Below are 20,238 nucleotides of genomic sequence, written 5' to 3'. Positions count from 1 at the left end.
ACACACCTGTACACTTAGAAGGACTCCCTTTGTTTTAGTTATTCTTTTAGTTATAATTCTCCCAGGAATAATTCCTAGTTACAAAAGCATCATATTGAAGAAAGAACAGAGTAATCATGAATATTAGCTGTCCACGTACCAGTTACTTTTTCTGATGTATTTATACAAATTATGTTTCTATAAGCTTCTGGAATGTTTTGACATTTTTATTTTTCCTCACTTTTCTTTGCTTTTATTTATTTTTTTGGACTGGACCTGATAAACAAATTAGAAAAATAATTATGGCCAGGTGCAGTAGCTTGCACCTGTAATCCCAGCACTTCGGGAGGCCAAGGTGGAAGGATTGCTTAAGGTCAGGAGTTTGTGACCAGCCTGGTCAACATAGTGAGACCCTATCTCTGCAAAAGTTTTGTTTTGTTTTGTTTTGTTTCTTTAATTAGCACCTAGTTTTATATGCCTGTAGTCTTAGCTACCTGGGAGGCTGAGTTGGGCGGATCACTTGAACCCAGGAGCTGGAGGCTGTAGTAACCTGTGACGGTGTCACTGCACCCCTGCCTGAACAACAGAGTGAGAACTTGACACACACATAAAAAAGAATTACAAGGAAAATGAAAAATTTAAATTTATTTTTGTAAACCTGAGGGCCCCAGGAAATAGATATCATTTAACTGTTTCAAAAAGTGTTGTTCAATGGAACTCAGATTAAAATAGTTTTGCTTAAATGAGCAGAATGTATAAAATATTTTAGTAAGTTCTTTTTTGTTGTTGAAAATGATAAACAGCGATAATGTTACCTGCTTTCTTCAAGTTGAAGTGACATCAGAATCTCCTTTAAAGCAGCAGTCCCCAACCCTTTTGGCCCTAGGCACGGCTTTTGTGGAAGACAATTTTTCTATGGGCCAGGGCTGGGGTTGAAGGTGGGGATGGTTTCAGGATGAAACTGTTCGAGCTCAGATCATCAGGCATTAGTTCAATTCTCACAGGGAATGTGCAACCCAGATCCCTCACAGGCACAGTTCACAGTAGGGTTCGCACTCCTGTGAAAATCGAAGGCCACTGCTGATCTGACAGGAGGCAGAGCTCAGGCCGTAATGCTCTCTTGCCCACACAGCTCACCTCCTTCCTTGTGCAGCCTAGTTCCTAACAGGCCACAGACTGGTACCTGTCGTGGCCTGGGGGTTGGGGATTGGGGACCCCTGCTTCAGAGAATTTCATGAGGAAATTGGACATTGAAAAGTGACCAAGAATGTGAAAAAAGAATCTAAAAAAAAAAAAAGAAAGAAAAGTGACTGTTTTTTCCCCTCATTCCTTGTTAAGTCCTGTAATTTTAAGCATATAGATATTTAGATCAGGTCTTTTCTATATCTGTCGATTATGTGGGTACTTTGGGACATTAAGTGACCAGTTATTATGGACATGCACTTCATTCCCATAAGAATGTGGTGTGTGTGCTTTTGGTTACTTCCCCAGCAGCTGATGTCTTCACGGACCCATTAATTAACTTAAGCAGGTTTTCTCTTTTGATGAATATGATGTCCTCATGTTTTACCTTTTACAATTAGAGGTCCTTGAATTCTCAGGTGATCACATTATGATGGTACTTAGGGGAAAATGTGGCTTCTGATAAAATTACTTTTGTACTAATAATTTTTCCCTAAGATTTTGTTGATTAGAAAACTTTAATGTACACCAGAGATAAAATTGACTCTAACATGCATCCTTTTTAGAGTACGCTTTCTGCTTGGGGGGCGACATGGAGAATTCAAATTTCTTCCTCCACCTGGATATGCTCCTTGTTACGAAGCTGTTCTGCCAAAAGAAAAGTTGAAAGTGGAACACAGCCGAGAGTACAAGCAAGAAAGAACTTACACACGCGACCTGCTGGGTCCTACAGTTTCCCTGACACAAGCTGCCTTCACACCCATCCCTGTGGATACCAGCCAGGTACCAAGATCCACTCGAACAGCAGTCGCTGGTATTGCAGTCATTCTGATACCCGGTGGCTTTACACTTGGACCACAACCCATAGGAATGGATTTCACAGTAATACAGTTGTACAGTTGACATGTAGGACTGAAACGAGTCTCACAAAATTAACACTTACCTTTACCGTGTCCACTCACTCATTTTCTATTCTATTCTGTGTTTTGTTGTTGTTGTTGTTGTGATGGAATCTTGCTCTGTTGTCCAGGCTGGAGTGCAGTGGTGCAATCTCGGCTCGCTGCAACCTCTGCCTCCTGGGTTCAAGAGATTCTCCTGTCTCAGCCTCCCAAGTAGCTGGGATTACAGGTGCCCAGCACACCTGGCTAATTTTTGTATTTTTAGTAGAGATGGGATTTCATCACGTTGGCCAGGCTGGTCTTGAACTCCTGACCTCAGGTGATCCACCTGCTTTGGCCTCCCAAAGTGCTGGGATTATAGGCATTAGCCACTGTGCCCGGCCTCTATTCTATGTTTTAAGTAGTTTTCCCAACCCAATAAACTGATCCCCTAATGTACGAACAGATTACAACCTGAGGTGTTAAAAACACTGTTCATGGTTGTCTTTAAAGTTTTATTAAAATAATTAATATTGCTTAGTTTATAAAGTGCATATTATACTTTTAAAAATAGGCAATAATAGTAACAGGTGGAACTTAGTGACAAAAATCGTACAAGAAATTTTAAGGTATAATAATGTTAAGATGATTTAATATCTGGGGTAATGTACTGCACTTGAAGTAATATCATACAGATGTGACACATACTGATCTTAGAGTGTAGTTCTTAAGCCCCCAACCTTTTTGGCACTAGGTACCGGTTTCCTGGAAGACAATTTTTCCACGAGCCGGTGGGCTGGGGTTGAAGGTGGGGACGGCTTTGGGATGGAACTGTTCTCTCTCACATCATCAGGTGTTAGTTAGATTCTCATAAGGGGTGTGCAGTTCACAATAGGGTTCACACTCCTGTGAGAATCTAAGGAAAACAGAGAGAAAGATGAGGATACTGTATAGGAAACATGGAGTTTTTAATTTCTTCTAATTTCCTTCTTCGATACACTTATTTGGAAGATATTTAACTGACTTTTATTTTGGGTATAGATTAAGATCATGAACTCTGGTGTCTTAATTTAGAGATTAAGATCATGAACTCTAGAGTCAAAGTGCCTGGCATCAAGTACTCTCCCCTTAGGGGAGCTGCTCGCCTTCTTTACTGGGATGCTTAGAGTATGTTTGTCATAGTTAATAGATACCATATTACTTGGCAAATAGTCATCCAACAAATGTTAGCTGTTGTTCCTCTTTTTCTGTTTCATAGATGTAATGGTGTTCTGAGGTTGGCAATGAATTAAATATCGATTTATATAGATGGTGAAGTAGCTTCAGTGAGGTTGGTTAGATATTCAAAGTTTGTTTCTTAGTTTTTAAAGATCAAAGATATTGCTTCCAAAGTCTGAAGTTGAATAAATACCATGCCTCCGAAGCTTCAGTTGCTTAGCAATCAGATTTTTAGCTCCTCAAATCGCATTTCTTTTTTTTTTTTTTTGAGATGGAGTCTCACTCTATCGCCCAGGCTGGAGTGCAGTGGCGCAATCTCGGCTCACTGCAAGCTCCGCCTCCCGGGTTCACGCCATTCTCCTGCCTGAGCCTCTCCGAGTAGCTGGGACTACAGGCGCCCGCCACCACGCCCGGCTAATTTTTTGTATTTTTAGTAGAGACGGGGTTTCACTGTGGTCTCGATCTCCTGACCTCGTGATCCGCCCGCCTCGGCCTCCCAAAGTGCTGGGATTACAAGCATGAGCCACCGCGCCCGGCCCTCAAATCGTATTTCTTGTTCCCCCTTTTTATATCATGTTGTTAAAATAAACATGCAAACATTGTTCATGGCCAAAATTCAGTTTGCATTGCCCATTGCTAAAAGGTGGGAGGATATGTATAGTGCAACCTATGTTTATAGGATAAAATATTTGGGAGACTAGAAATGAACAACTAGATGATATGGTAGAACCTTAAGGATTACCTGAGACCCAGATAACCTCTATCAGGGAAAGGAAACAATTATCACCTGCTTCTCGTGGGAATGCCACCTCGTCTTTGGGCATTGTGGTCATTTGCCCACTCTATGTGTTGTGAGACTAGCTGTGGGGTCACACAGAAGTGCTTAATCAAGACGTAAACAACCAGTCCCTTACCTTGGGTTTTCTATGAACATTCCATTTTTTCCTTTTAATGGGAACATGTAAAGATTTTGTTTCTTTTCTGTGAAGCTTATATTTAGAAACCACTAACAGTAACAGAGTAGAGTGTAGGGGAAGACATCAGTCACTAGTCAGACATTTACATGCTCAAAGATCCGATGGACTATAATGTGGACACTGAATTGCCTTTACCCCGGCTTATGAATGCTGGCCCAGTTGATGTAAGAGCTTTGGGGTGATTTCTCATTTTAAGTCATACATTCCTTGGTAGTAGCCCCATATCCATTAAACAACTTTCGGTTGTCCCCACCAACACTCCTTTTTTTTTTTTGGTGGCTCATAAATTGATTTGGAAACCTAAGTTGTCAAAAAAAAAGTCCCCAAATTTATTTAAAGAATGTCATGAAGGCTGGGTGCAGTGGCTCGCGCCTGTAATCCCAGCACTTTGGGAGGCCGAGGTGGGCGGATCACGAGGTCAGCAGATCGAAACCATCCTGGCTAACACGGCGAAACCCCGTCTCTACTAAAAATACAAAAAATTAGCCAGGCGTGGTGGCAGGTGCCTGTATTCCCAGCTACCCGGGAGGCTGAGGCAGGAGAATGGTGTGAACCCGGGAGGCAGAGCTTGCAGTGAGCCGAGATTGCGCCACTGCACTGCAGCCTGGGCAACAGAGCTAGACTCCGTCTCAAAGGAAAAAAAAAAAAAGAATGTCGTGAAATAAATGGCTTAGAACTTTGTTCTATGATTACTGGTTTATAAGGCAGTTTTATTTAGTTCGATTTGCAGTGAAGACCATTGGCACCGCATCTTATTGCATTTGTTTCTGATGTGTCTTTTTTCTTTTTGTAAATTTTAGATCGTGTTGCCTCCTCATCTAGAAAGAATAAGAGAAAAACTGGCAGAGAATATCCATGAACTCTGGGTTATGAATAAAATTGAGCTTGGCTGGCAGTATGGTCCGGTACGTAATTTTGAAATTTATTTTCGGATTCTTTGAATACATCTTTCTGAAAACATAACTTTTTCCCCCTTTTCCTGCTATGGAGTGACATCAATCAGTTAGTGGGATTGATTTTTTCCCCCTACACATTAGTCTTTGTGCAGTTTTGCCTTACTACATTATTGTCGTTAATGAGGCTGACAGGCATTATTGGCAGGTTCACTGAAGGATGGTCTAGCTGTCTAGACAATGGAAAGTTACCAGTCTCTGGGCTGAAAGTTATATTTTCAAATCAAGGTTAACATATACAGATAATAGGCATTGATTTTTAAGCCACTTAAAAAATCCCAGTGAAACTGAAAGTAAAAACTGAAAATGAAAAGAAGGCAATTTACTTTTCCCTCGCTGATGTTTCTTTTCTTTCAGTTCCAATTGTGTGTAAAAGTGGAGACCTGTGGGCAAATGTTCCTAGTTGGTTTCACAGGTAGAATGAAGACTGAGAAATCATGATTGCACATGCTTCTAAATGATACTTGGCTAAAGATCTTAGTTTACAACTTAATAAAATTTAGATTTAAAACAAACAACTTCCTGTGTAATCCTACTGTATATCATGTACTTGTTCGTGTCAAAACCATGGTAATACTTTCATTTGTGTGATATTATTCTAAGTGTCCTGAAGGCTGTAACACTTTCTTATACCTGACTGAATGTGGAAATTAATGTATTTACCCATCACAGTTTATTGCATTGAGCTCTAAATAAAGAATACTTAATATAATGTTAGTAGTGGTATCATGTGATACTCCACACTACTCAGTAATATTTATATATTTTTTCAGTGTTTTGCATTCTCACATACAGATTATTAAGTCAAATTATCATTACAGTGAACTGGGTTGTTATTATTTCAGTTGTACTGGGGATGACCTAGTGGAGAGTTCTTGCAGTTGCTAAATGCCTTGGCAGGCATCACATAGCTAGTGAGTAGCAGCTCCAAGACTGGAATCAAGGTTTTCTAAGACAGAATTTAGAAAGTGACTGCAAGTCACTGTAAGGCTTGCTGAAGCATGACCAGAAAATGGGATGCTTTTATTAACTAAATGATAGTTAGACATTCGTTACACCAACAAACACTTGGGTACCTAGTTTTGTGTTACATTCATCAATTTTTTAAATTTTTTTGAGATAGAGTTTCGCTCTTGTTACCCAGGCTGGAGTGCAGTGGTGTGATCTTGGCTCACTGCAACCTCCACCTCCCGGGTTCAAGCGATTCTCCTGCCTCAGCCTCCCAAGTAGCTGGTTTTACAGGCATGCACCACCACACCCGGCTAATTTTGTATTTTTAGTAGAGACCAGTTTCACCATGTGGCCAGGCAGGTCTCGAACTCCTGACCTCGGGTGATCTGGCCACCTCAGCCTCCCAAAGTGCTGGGATTACAGGCTGGATTACAGGCACACCCGGCCTCATCAATTCTTAAAATTGAAGGACATGTATAAATGCTAAATAAGAGACTGAACCATCTATTAGTCAGTAGGAAGAGAGATGCTACAAATGAGTAAGTAATCAATTGCCAGAGGAATTACAGGCAACATTCCCCAGAAGTTTCAAAAATAGGAAAAGATGATTAGAGGCCAGGAAGATTTTTTAAAAAGTTCCCATTAAAAAACAAACAAACAAACAAACAAAATGTAAAACAAACAGCAAAACCCAATATCGTAATAGCAAATATTTCAGTGGGCTTCTAAGATGATCTCCACTGCGAACTCCCAGTAAGTTCGCCTAAATGATTACGTTTTGCAGTGAAGCCTTAGGTGTGTTTCTTCTTTAAGAACTGACTAAAATATAAAGTCTCATTGTTATTGATTTTTCCAGTTAAATTTAGTTCTGTTTGATACCATACATTGTATTCCTGCTATGTTGAAGACACTCTTTGGGTTTTCAGATATTAAAGGATAATACAGTGCCGTGGGGCCTTCTTGCCTGCAATTGACTCAAGTTATCCTTTGCTGGGTCTGAGGCCAGTTGAGGCAACACTGGGTTTGATGTACCACTGGGGGAGACACTGAGCCCTTGGTCTGCTGCTGTTGTGTTAGCACCCACACCTTTGCTGGTGCAGGAAATGTTCTCTCATCCAATGTATGATTTGCAGCCTGCTTCTTTTCCAAGACCTTCCCTGAAACTCCTTTTTGTGAAGTGTAGTTACAATCCTTGACCTTGTGATGTCTATTATTCTAGACTAAGATATGTGCCTGTTACTATGCTAATTTCATAAATTCATTAACATTTTAAATGAGGTTTTGAAGTATTCAAGTATGTTTTTCTTTGGAGCAATTTATACTTAGCTACCTAGCATGCTGGATTTTTTTTTGAAGAAGTTATCATTTCTTTGGGATATATTTCCCAGGAGCATGGTGCAAGGGCTCTATTTTATGGAATAACAAGACAGATCAGTCTATCATTTATTCGTCCCTTTAACATTTATTGTATGTCTACTGTTTGCCTGGTGTGTTTAGTACTGGGGACCCAATTTTGAAAAGACCTTGACTTTTAATTTTATCGTGTTTGCCTTCTCGGCGCTTCCTGTTTAGTTGAATGATTGGTAGGCAAACAATTACAGAGTAAGGAAGTAATATTTAGCTCTTCCCAGGGAAATCAGGGAAGGCTTCCAGGAGGAGGTAAATATTTGATCCAAGACTGAGGGATGTGTACAAGATAGCTGGCAATCAGAAAGCATGACCATGTAGTAGGCAGAGGACCTGGCATGTGTAAAAGCAAGGAGGCAGAAGAGACAGGACATTAGCTATGACCTTTCAGTAGCGCAGTGTTGCAAGAGGACACCTCTGCTGTGGTGCAGAGAAGAGATGGGAAGCCAGGCCGTGTACGCAGGAAGTGTGTCACAAAAGGCTTGGGAAAGAGATGATTTTATTCTGTAGGGGGCTAAAGAGCATTGAAAAATGCTTAGCAGGAAGGTGACAGGCTTACGTCTGCTTTCAAAAGAAGCTCTGCTGTGAATGTGGAAAAGCAGAGAGCCTGGAGGCAGGAAAAGAGACAGGGAGAGAGCACAGGTACCTCAAGTGAGAGGCGACTCAGAGCCCCGCAGTGGGGATAGAGAGACGTGATTACAGGAGATGTTTCGATGTTCACATATGGGATGTAGCAGGAGAAGGAAGGGAATCTGCGCAGATTTCTGGTTTCATTTAGACACTTGAGAAGATGATGGTGTTGGTTATGCTGGTATAGAGAGTAGAGACAAAGTGGAGATGACCTAAATAGGGAGATTATTTCCCAGTTCAGACACATTCATTTTATAAATGTTCATTTTATGTTTCGTTTGTAGGGTTAGAGATTTAGAGTTTAGAGTAAAATTACATAACTCAATTTCACTTTCAAAGTTCTGCAATCAAATAAGTATATCTAATATATGATTCTATATAAGTCTTGTTCATTCGTAATGATGACCAGAAAGAAAGGAATAAATACATCATTTCTAACTTGGTGACTGCTGAAGACTTAAAAAAAAAACTCCGTCATGTTTCTGTCCTTCTCGTGTGGCATTTATAGGACCTGGTAATGATGCTCATGAACTAATTTGTTCCCTGACAGCATATGGCTGCCATCTAGGTGCTGCCACGGCATTAATGCCGATGCGATTTAGGTCTCTGAGAAGATAACAAACCTAATTACTAATGCAAGGAGAGAGAACATGTTTCTCATTAATTCATTCCTAAAACCTTGCATTTAGTTTAATGTGATTGCTAATATACAGTTTCAAGAATTAATATAAAAACCACCTGCATATGATGCTAATGGATTTTGCGAAGGTAGTAGGGTGATTTGTGAGATCAGGAGGTAACATGCAGGGGGTAGAATGAACAGCTAGAACCACCTCAAAGTGTTGATGTCAGTCAGTCCTGTTGTTAATTGATGTCTGTAATCAGTTTGGTTCTATACAGGAAAATTACTATGAATTAAAACCAAGTCATTGCCACATCCTTCTTATACAGGATTTATTTCAATTTATAAAACATGTGTCAAGTGCCTAGGACATACCAGGCATGTTTAAGGTGTTTGGGACACATCAAAGAACAGAAGAGACCAAAATCTTTCCATTTTTGATCTTCTAATTCACGGAGACAGACAATAGCCCAGTAACTCAATAAATCCAATCTGTTAGAAGGTGTATGGACCAAAAAAAAAAAAAAAAAAGAGTAAGCTGGGCAGGCAGACTGTCCTAATTAGGCAAGTGGGCAGGGTAAACCTCCCTGAGAAAGCAAGATATAAGCAAATGCTGCAAGGAGCTGTGGGAATCTGGGGTAGAAGTCTGCATGGCGGGGGTTCATGGAAGCTCTGCCAAACAGAAGGGAAGGAACGAAGATAATGCCAGCTTTTACCAGTGACCTCAGATACTCACTGTGCCTGAGAGGTTGTGGGGGCAGCTTTGTGGGGGTGATGATCTGGGTGTTCCTTCTTGCCTTTCACCTCCACTTTCTACCACACAGTTGAATTCCATTGCTAGTGCCTGGCATTGGAGACTATTATATGCCAATTTCCTGTCCTGTTTCAGGTTAGAGATGACAACAAGAGACAACACCCATGCCTGGTGGAGTTCTCCAAGCTGCCTGAACAGGAGCGCAATTACAACTTACAAATGTCGCTTGAGACCCTGAAGTGAGTTTCTTAACTGTTTCTATTTTCCAACCTGCCTTCCCTGAAAAAATAAAACAAAGAACAGATATTGATGCTATGTGTTAACTGAGCTGTGAAGTGATTTTTAATTCCAGCTAGAACTTTTTATAATGCGTAAGTGGATTGGATCAGTATTTGTTGAGAATAAGACTTTGGCCCTGTTAATTTATGTCCTCTTGTTCTACATCAGTATTTCGCAAAGGGTGTCCTACAGATGTTTATGGGTATTATGGATGACGAGGATTTTGTGATCTGGTAGGATACAGGTCCACAGAATGTGGGCTGTGGACTGGGACTGGGCCAGTCACAAATTGTTACTGGTTTGTGACTAAATAAGATATTAAGAGTAAGTGTTTATAAACTTCTATACCAATTTAGGGAAGCAATTTTACACATATTGAATCTAATAATTTAAGAAATGTGAGGTCATAGCCTATATGTCTTCATTTTGAAAATTCAGTTTTCCCTAATAATTCTATTGTATTATATCAGAAGAACCACAATAGACCGAATATTAAAAGAAAATTACTTCTTCACCATAGGTAATTTGAGAAGCACTGATTTAATATATTTAAAAGATGCTAAATTCAAAGAGTTAAATACTTTAAAAAGTTTTGCTGGTGGACTTTTCAGAACTTTGGGGTGAAGTCTGTATATGGTATTTCCTAAACTGATTTGACCATAGCAGCCTCTTTTCAGAGCATACCTATGAGGACTATTTATCTGAGCACCATATCTTTGGTTTTGTTTTAGTTTTTTAAGGAGCCAAAGTCAGCTGGGCACAGTGGCTTGTGGCTGTTATCCCAGCCCTTCGGGAGGCCAAGGCCAGTAGATGCCTTGAGCCCAGGAGTTTGAGACCATCCTGGGCTACATAGTGAGATCCTATGTCAACAAAAAATATAAAACTTATCTGGGCGTAATGGCGCACACCTGTAGTCCCAGCTACTCGGAGGCTGAGGTGGGAGGATGGATTGAGCCTGGGAGATTGAGGCTCCAATGAGCTGTGATCATGTCACTGCACTCCAGCCTGGATGACAGAGCAGGACACTGTCTCAAAAATAATAGTAATAAAAATAAATTTAAAAGGAGCCAGAGTCTACTATGTTGCCCAGGCTGGCGAGCAATGAAAATTCACAGGCTTGATCATGGCGCACTGCAGCCTCCAACTCCTGGGTTCAAGTGATTCTCTGTCCTCAGAGCAATGGCAATTCACAGGCTTGATCATGGTGCACTGCAGCCTACGAGTCCTGCGTTCAAGTGGTTCTCTGTCCTCAGAGCAATGGCAATTCACAGGCTTGATCATGGCGCACTGCAGCCTACGACTCCTGCGTTCAAGTGGTTCTCTGTCCTCAGAGCAATGGCAATTCACAGGCTTGATCATGGCGCACTGCAGCCTCCGACTCCTGGGTTCAAGTGATTCTCTGTCTTCAGAGCAATGGCAATTCACAGGCTTGATCATGGCACACTGCAGCCTCCGACTCCTGGGTTCGAGTGATTCTCTGTCCTCAGAGCAATGGCAATTCACAGGCTTGATCATGGCGCACTGCGGCCTCCAACTTCAGGGTTCAAATGATTCTCTGGCCCAGTCTGGGTATCTAGGACTACAGGAGCTTGCCACTGCATCCGGCCTGAGCACATATTTTGAGAAAAGCTACTGTAGAGTATTTTATATCACCCAGTAAAGGCAAATTTGCTTTTTAGTGATTGTTGCCAGTTGACCTCTTGATTTTGCCCCTTACCTTTGCAGACGGAATAATGGGACTGAAATGGAACAAAGGAAGGAATATAATTTCGAATTTTGATATAGAAAAGTAAAGAGAATATTTTTGCAAAGCCAGTAACTTTACTCTTGTCCTCTTTCCATCCTTGATGTCCTATAGAACTGGATTTGTTCAAATAGGTCACTTAAATCCTAATATGTTTTTATATTATGTACAAAACTATAGTCCTTTTTGTTTGTTTCAGTTTTGTTAAGAGTAGTAAGGAGTTATTTCCACTGAAATTATTTTACCAGGGACCCGGAACATAAAATTTAAACCACATTTCAAATTCTAGAATTTGGGCTCAGGTATATAGTCATGAGCTGCCTAACAGTGTTTGACTCAATGATGGACTGCGTATATGATGGTGGCCATGAGATTATAAAGGAGCTGAAAAATTCCTGTCACGACGTCATAGTTGTCATAACATCCTAGTGCAACACACTACCTTTTCTATATTTAGATACCCAAATACTTACCATTGTGTTACAATTGTCTACAGTATTTGGTGAAGTAACATGTACAAGTTTGTAGCCTACCAGCAATAGGCTATATTGCATAGCTTAGGTGTGTAGTAGGCTCTATGATCTAGGTTTGTACAAATATACTCTATAATGTTCACATAATGATGAAATCACCTAAAGACCCATTTCTTAGAGTATATCCCCATCATTAAGTGATGTATAACTCTGTATCCTCAAGGATGCAGATTATCATGTAAATGAACACATTAGGCATAGATTGAGCTTAGGATCTACTAGGAACTTAAAAGAAAAAGCAATATATACACATCAAGTAAATTGAGAACCTAAAGGTTAAAAATGACAAGGTTTGCTTGTAATAAAGAATGCATAATGAGCCCTGTGTCCTGGGTACGTGGATTCAGCATCTCTGATCTTCCTTTGCACTCTTGACATGAGGCTGGTATATTTAGCTTAGTAATTCATGGCAGCTCATTATTTCTTCATCTTTTACAACAGAATGTTTTATTGAAAGGTCATGGTCTAACATAATTTAAATTTGCAGTGCATTTCCTATCATTTTAGCAATTGACCGCTAAGCCAGCTATAGCAGAGAGTAAATTCTGGACTGTAGAAATCTCTGTATTTGCATTTAGCATGTGTGCCTTTGACTATTACATGTAATCCAGTGTCATACCTAACAGCCGCTGGTGGCTGGTTTGGTTAATCTGCAGACTGCACGTACTGTGGTTTTATTCTCTCTGATGAATGTAAATCACCCTCTTCACAAGCAAATGCTTAACGTTTCTTTGTTGATTTTCTTATAGCTAGTTTATATGGTTTTATGATGGACTGATTTTTATTTATTTATTTACAAATCAAATTAGGGGAAAACACCTATACTTGTCTAACATTCGTACCATGCCCAATTCCAGGGGTTTAGAGAAAATACAGTACTTTCTTCCTATATTTCCTTTATTCACTTATTTAATTGGCAGGCCCCAGAGCAGCGTAGGTAAGAACACAGACTCTGGAGTTGGGTCGTCTGGACTTAAGGGCTTGGTCCACCAAGGAAATGTTGCTGGAGTCACTCAATTCCTCTGAACCCTAGGTTTTCTTCTCCTTAGTAAAATGAGGATCATAATGTATTTGCTTCATGGAATTATTATAGGGACTAACTAATAGGATATCGATAAAGCCTTTAACACCATATGTCTTGAGAGGAAGCACAGTCTAGGTTTTTTGTTTGTTTAATAAATATATCATGGGAGGGATGAACAGCTTCATTTGTTTACATCTTTAGAAGTTCCAAATAACAAATAAGCAAGAAATTATTCCAGAATATCCCTTATTTTGGGTTGAGGAGCGATTTAATGAAATATCAATTTTGGGTGCTGTTTCTATGATTTTTTTCTTACGTAAATTGTTGACAATGACAACTTTAGACTTCCATCGTCATCTGTGTATCGTACAGTACTGCAAAATTGTAACACTCTCAGAACAGCACAGCTTGGCAGATCATGCCTGCCAGATGACCCTCAAATGTGATCAGTGTTACCAGAGGTTCAGTTTCTGGTTTAGTTTTTATTATTTTCCAAATTCCAGATCTTAATTTCTGAATAAACAGCTCACATTTTAGAAATAATTGATATAAGGATTTTTAATCGACATGTAATACACATTCATAGAATTTATTCCTCTGGAAGTTAACAAAAATATAGTGACACTACAATGATATTTTTCCTCCTGGCCAAGTATTTTTCCTGAAAATTATTTTTAGATGATGTAGTGTGCTTGTGCACATATGTGGTGAAAGGTGGGAGGAATAGTAGGGACCCAGGACACAGGGATGGAGAGGAAAGCAGTATGGAAGGGGGACAAATAACTGATAAGGGGAGAGGTAGAATTTTTGTCCAAGAGAGCAAGTTAGTTTCTCATACCTCTTTTCCTCCTCCTCCTTCTCCCCCTCCCTCCCCTCCCTCCATCACCCACCCCCTTCCCCTCCCCTCCCTTCCTTCCTTCCTCCCTCCCTTCCTTCCTTCCTTCTTTCCTTCCCCTCCTTCTCCTTCTCTTCCTCCTTCCTCCTCCCTCTGCTTCTCCTTCTCTGTCTCCCCCTTCTCCCTCTTCTCCTCCTCCCTCTTCTCCTCCTCCTCCCTCTTCTCCTCCTCCCTCTTCTCCTTCTGCCTTTTCTTCTCCCTATTCTCCTTCTCCCTATTCTCCTTCCCCTTCTTCCTCTTCTTCTCCTCTTCCTTCCTCTTCTCCTTCCCCTACTTCCTCGTCTCTTCCTCCTTCTCTTCCTCCTGCCTCTTCTCTTCCTCCCTCTTCTCCTCCTCCCTCTTCTTCTCTTCTCTCTTCTTTTCCTTCCTCTTCTCTTCCTCCCTCTTCTCCTTCTCCCTCTTCTTCTCCTTCTTCCTTCTTCACCTCGCTCTTCTTCTCACTCTTCTCCTTCTTCTCCTCCCTCTTCTTTTTCCTCCTCTTCTTCTCCTTATCTTTCTCCTTCTCCTTTTTCTGTCTCTTCCTCCTCCTCTTCTTTCTTCTTTTTGGTTTCTTGCTGGCAACAATCTTCCCAAGTTACTTACTTATTTGTTTGTTTGTTTGTTTGTTTGAAGGAGTCTGGCTCTGTTGCCTAGGCTGGAGTGCAGTTGCGCAATCTCAGCTCACAGCAACCTCTGCCTCCCAGGTTCAAGCGATTCTCCTGCCTCAGTCACCTGAGTAGCTGGGATTACAGGCGCCTGCCACCACCTCTGGTTAATTTTTCTTTTGTATTTTTTTGTAGAGATGGGGTTTCTCCATCTTGGCCAGGCTAGTCTCAAACCCCTGGCCTCAGGTGATCCACCTGTCTTGGCCTCTCAAAGTGCTGGGATTACAGGTGTGAGCCATCGTGCCTGGCCAATCTTCCCAAGTTCTAAATGTTGTGAATCTTTATGTTCAGTCTTGGGCCATTTCTTCTCAGTGTGCAAACTCTCTGAAGGTATTCTCACCACTCCATGACTTAATTACCACACAGGTGCTGATACCTCCCCAAATGTCCATCTCTACCCCAGACATCTGCTCTGAGTGACAGAATTGTATGTCCTATCATTCCATTGACCTGGATGCATCAGAAGTGACCTAGACCTATATAGCTTTATGTCCCCTGTATTTGCATTTAGGATGTTGAGTCTTTCAACATGCGTGGCTATTCATCCTGCTACACATGCCAGGAACCTGGGAATCACCTTTGACTCTTCCCTTTGTTTCATTTCTACTTCTAACCCATCATCAGGTCCTCCCAAGTGTACCTCACTCTTCCTCCACCCTCCCTTTCCACAGCAGTCAATCTGGTCCAAGCCACCATCATCTGTCACCCAGACTACTATAGCCATCTCCTAACTGGTCCTCCCACTTGCCCTCTTTATTCTGCACCCAGCAGCCTGAGTTCATACACACACATGCATTCATTCATATGTTGCTTAAAACTGTTCAATGGCTTCCGTGGAACTTAAATGGAGTCTGATATCTTCACAGGTGTGTTCAGGGTGCAGACAATCTGACACCCCTCCTGTTTGTCATCATGCCTTGTACCACTCTTTGCCTTGTTCCTTATGTTCGAACCCTCATGGTCTCTTCCTGTTTATGAGTTAAACTTTTTCCTGCCTCACCTATTCTGTTCCCTTTGCCTGGAAAATTCATTTCACCCTTAAAGGAGCTCCTCCCTACTCATCCCTCAGGCCTTCATTTAAATATCACTTCCCTGATAAGAATTTCCTCACTACTTCCTTCACTTCCTTTATAACACCTGATAGTGTGTTTATAACTCTCACCACAATTTGTAATATCACTTTCTGAGGTTATTTAATATTTGCCTTTCCTTCTAGACCAGAGGTGTCCAATCTTTTGGCTTCCCTGGGCCACATTGGAAGAAGAATTATCTTGGGCCACACACAAAATACACTAACACTAATGATAGCTGATGAGCTAAAACAAAAATCACAAAAAGATCTCATAATGTTTTAGGAAAGTTTATGAATTTGTGTTGGGCCACATTCAAAGCCATCCTGGGCTGTGGGCTGGAAAAGCTTGTTCTAGACTGTAAGCTCCATGAAGCCAGGAACTATAATTAAAAAAAACAAACAAACAAACAAAAAAGCTTTATTTTTTAGAGCAGATTTAGGATCTCAGCAAAGTTAAAAGGAAGATACAGAGACTTTTCATGTGCCCCCTGTTTCCACAGGCAGCTGCCCTCAAGAAAGTGGTACATTTATAACAATTGATGAACCTACGTTGATACCTCATTATCACCCGACATCCACAGCATGATTTTTTTTTAAATTCACAGTCATGTACCTAGTCCTAAAAAGGTATCCAGCACATAACATTCTCAGATGCCAACTTGCTTAGATATTGCAAATGTACCTCAAACTTTGTGACTTTTTTATACCTTCGAATCTCAGGCTTCTTTCAGTTTCCTTCTCTTGTTGTGTTAAGTGCCCCTCAGAACACAACTCAGATATCTGAGAGTCATCCTGGACACATCCCTTCCCTTCACCCATGGCTTTCTATTGATATAATCCATTGACTTCTTTATTTTCTTCCATTACTAATGTTACTGTCACCACATCATCAACTCCAACATGATTGTCACCCTATACTAACCTAGGCTAAGCTACCACTATTTCCCACCTGAAATTATAATATCCTCCCAACAGATCCAATTGAAATACACCCTAGATACTCTTTTCTATTCTTTTTTTTTTTTGCCTTTTTAAAAATCGTACAAATTTACAGGGTACATGTGCAATTTTGTTACATGCATGAAGTAACAAAAGTCAGGACTTTGAGGGTATCCATCACCCAGTTAATGTATATTGCACCCATTAAGTAATTTCTCATCATCTACTCCCTTCCAATCCCCTCACTCTTCCAAGTCTCCATTAACTGTCATTCCACTCTCTATGTCCATGTGTACAGATTTTTTAACACCCACTTATGAATGAGAACATGGGTATTTGCCTTTCTGGGTCTAGCTTATTTCATTTAAAATAATGACCCAGTTCTAATCATGTTGCTACAAAATACATGATTTCATTCTTCTTTACTGCATGAATAATAGTCCATTATGTATTCATGCCACATTTTCTTTATCCATTCATCCACTGATGGACACTTAGGTTCCTTCCATTTCTTTGCTGATGTGAATAGTCCCGCAATAAACATACAAGTGCAGGTGTCTTTTTGATATATCGATTTCTTTTCCTTTGGGTAGATATCCAATAGTAGGATTGCTGGATTGAATGGCAGTTTTATTTTTAGTTCCCTGTTAAGTTTCTATACTATTCTTTCATAGAGGCTGTACTAATTTACGTTGCCACCAACAGTGCATAAGAGTTCCCTTTTCTCTGCATCCTCGCCAACATCTTTTCTTTGTTTGTTTGCATTTTTAATAGTAGCCATTCTGACGGGTGTAGGATGATATCTCATCTGGGTTTTAGTTTGCATTTCTCTGATGATTAGTGATGTTCAGCATTTTCTCATATACCTGTTAGCCATTTGTATGTCTTATTTTGAAAAATGTCTATTCATGTCCTTTGCCCACTTTTTAAGGAGACTATTTGATGCTTTACTTGTTGTTGAATTGTTTCTTGCGTATTTCTGGATGAGTGAGTAGTTTGATGTCAGATGAATTGTTGCAAATATTTTCTTGCATTCTGCAGGTTGTCTCTTCACTCTGTTGATTCTTTCTCTTACTCTGCAGAAGCTTATTAGTTTAAATAGGTCTTGTTTGTCTATTTTTGTTTCTGTTGCCTGGGTTTTTGAGGTCTTAGTCATAAATTCTTTGCCTAGACCAATGTTTAGAAGAGTTTTCCCTAGATTTTCTTCTAGTATTTTTATAATTTTGAGTCTTTTGTTTAAGTCTTAACCCATCTTGAGTTGATTTTTGTATGTGGTGAGAGATAGGGGACCAGTTTTACTCTTCTGCATGTGGTCATCCAGTTTTCCCAGCAACATTTATTGAAGAGTGTATCCTTTCTCCAATGTATGCTCTTGTTGGCTTTGTGAAAGCCAGCAAATATGGCTGTAAATATGTAGCTTTATTTCTGGGTTCTCTATTCTGTTCCATTGATCTATTTGTCTGTTTTTATACCAGTACCGTGCTGTGTTGGTTACTATAGCCTTATAATAGAATTTGAAGTCAGGTAATATGATGCCTCCTTTTTTTTCCCCCTCAGGATTGCTTTGGCTATTTGGACTCTTTCTTGTTCCATTTGAATTTTAGGATTGTTTTTCCCTAATTCTGTGAAAAATGACATTGGTATTTTGATATGAGTTGCATTGAATTTATGGATTGCTTTGGGCTATATCATCATTTTAACAATACTAATTCTTCAGATTCTTGATCATGGGCTGTTTTCCTGTTTGTTTGCATCATCTATAATTTCTTTCATCATTGTTTTGTAGTTTCTCTTGTACAGATCTTTCACCTCCTTGGTTAAATATATTTTAATTAGGTATTTTAGGTATTTCAATTAGGTATTTTAATTTTTATGTGGATATTGTAAATAGGATTGCCTCCTAGATTTGTTTCTTAGATTGTTACTGGTCTATAGATATGCTACCAATTTTTGTACATTGATTTTACATGCTGCAACTTTACTGAATTCATTTATCAAATAAGAGGTTTTGTGGCATCTTTAGGTTTTTCTTGACATAAGATCAAATTGTCAGTGAACAAGGATAATTAGACTTCATTTTTTCTGGTTTAGATGCCATTTATTTCTTTCCGCTGCCTAATTGCTCTGGCAAGGCCTTCCAGTACTGTAATGAATAGGAGTGGTGAAAGTAAATATCCTTGTTTTATTCCAGTTCTTAGAGGGAAAGTTTTCAACTTTCACTATTCAGCATAATGTTAGCTGTTGGATTGTTGTATATGGCCTTTATTATTTTGAGGTATGTTCCTTCTATCCCTTGTTTATTGAAAGTTCTTATTATGAAGCGATACTGAATTTTATCAAATGCTTTTTCTGTACCTATTGAGATGCTCATATGGCATTTGTTGTTGGTTCTGTTTTTGCAACGTATCACATTTATTGATTTGCAGATGTTGAACAATCTTTGTGTCCCTGTTATAAAACCCACTTAATTTCTGAAAATATACAGCCTCCCTCCTAAGACTGAACCAGGAAGAAATTGAAAACCTGAACAGAGCAATAACAAGTAGCAAGACTGAATCAGTGGCCAGGTGTGGTGGCTCATGCCTGTAATCCCAGCACTTTGGGAGGCCGAGGTGGGTGGATCACTTGAGGTCAGGAGTTCCAGACCAGCCTGGCCAACATGGCGAAACCCTGACTTTATTAAAAATACAAAAATTAGCCAAGTGTGGTGGTGCACACCAGTAATCCCCGCTACTCAGGAGGCTGAGGCAGGAGAATTGCTTTAACCTGGGAGACAGAGTTTGTGATAAGCCGGGATTGTGCCACTGCACTTTAGCCTAGGTGACAGAGTGAGACTCTGTCTCCAAAAAAAAAGATTGAATCAGTAATAAAAAGTGTCCCAACAATGAAAAGCCCAGGATCAGATGCATTTACAGATGAATTTTACCTAACATACACAGAACTAGTGTCAATCCTCCTGAAACTGTTTCAAAAAAATCAAGGAGCAGGAAATTCTCCCTAACCGCTCTATGAAGCCAGTATCACCCTGGTACCAAAACCAGACAAGGACACAACAAAAAAAGAAAACTACAGACCAATATCCCTGATTAACATAGACACAACAGTCCTCAACAAAAATACTAGCAAACAGAATGCAATAGCACCTCTATCTATTCTGTACTTTGTAGCCAGTGTATTCATTTCAAATATTAAGGTGAACATGTCAATCTTTCTATTTAAAATCCCTTAACGGGGCCGGGCACGGTGGGTCACCTGAGATCAGGTGGGCCTGTAATCTCAGCACTTTGGGAGGCCGAGGCAGGTGGATCATCTGAGGTCAGGAGTTCAAGACCAGCCTGGCCAACATGGTGAAACCCTGTCTCTACTAAAATGACAAAAATTAGCCAAGCATCATGGCAGGTGCCTGTAATCCCAGCTGCTCGGGAGGATGAGGCAGGAGAATTGCTTGAACCCAGGAGGCAGAGGTTGCAGCGAGCCGAGGTCATGCTGCTGCACTCCAGCCTGGGTGACAGAGCGAGACTCCATCTCAAAAAAAAAAAAATAAATACATAAAAAAA

At 40.2% G+C, this 20,238-nt stretch overlaps 1 protein-coding gene across 6 annotated transcripts in view; it reads left to right on the top strand.

Annotated features, from left to right (window-relative positions):
• The window catches only part of RYR2 (ryanodine receptor 2), a 787,631-nt gene that overhangs the window by 456,052 nt on the left and 311,341 nt on the right, over positions 1–20,238 (top strand). For all 6 annotated transcript variants that reach the window (XM_030812625.1, XM_030812626.1, XM_030812624.1 and 3 more), the window contains 3 exons: positions 1,728–1,944; positions 5,035–5,139; positions 9,687–9,790. In XM_030812625.1, coding sequence (XP_030668485.1) covers positions 1,728–1,944; positions 5,035–5,139; positions 9,687–9,790 — 426 coding nt within the window. The remainder of the gene's footprint in view (positions 1–1,727; positions 1,945–5,034; positions 5,140–9,686; positions 9,791–20,238) is intronic.

This window comes from Nomascus leucogenys, chromosome 5, assembly GCF_006542625.1.
Source record: "Nomascus leucogenys isolate Asia chromosome 5, Asia_NLE_v1, whole genome shotgun sequence".
Taxonomy (NCBI): Eukaryota; Metazoa; Chordata; class Mammalia; order Primates; family Hylobatidae; genus Nomascus; species Nomascus leucogenys.
Note: the sequence above shows the minus strand (reverse complement) of the source record. Positions and strands in the feature narration are given on the sequence as shown.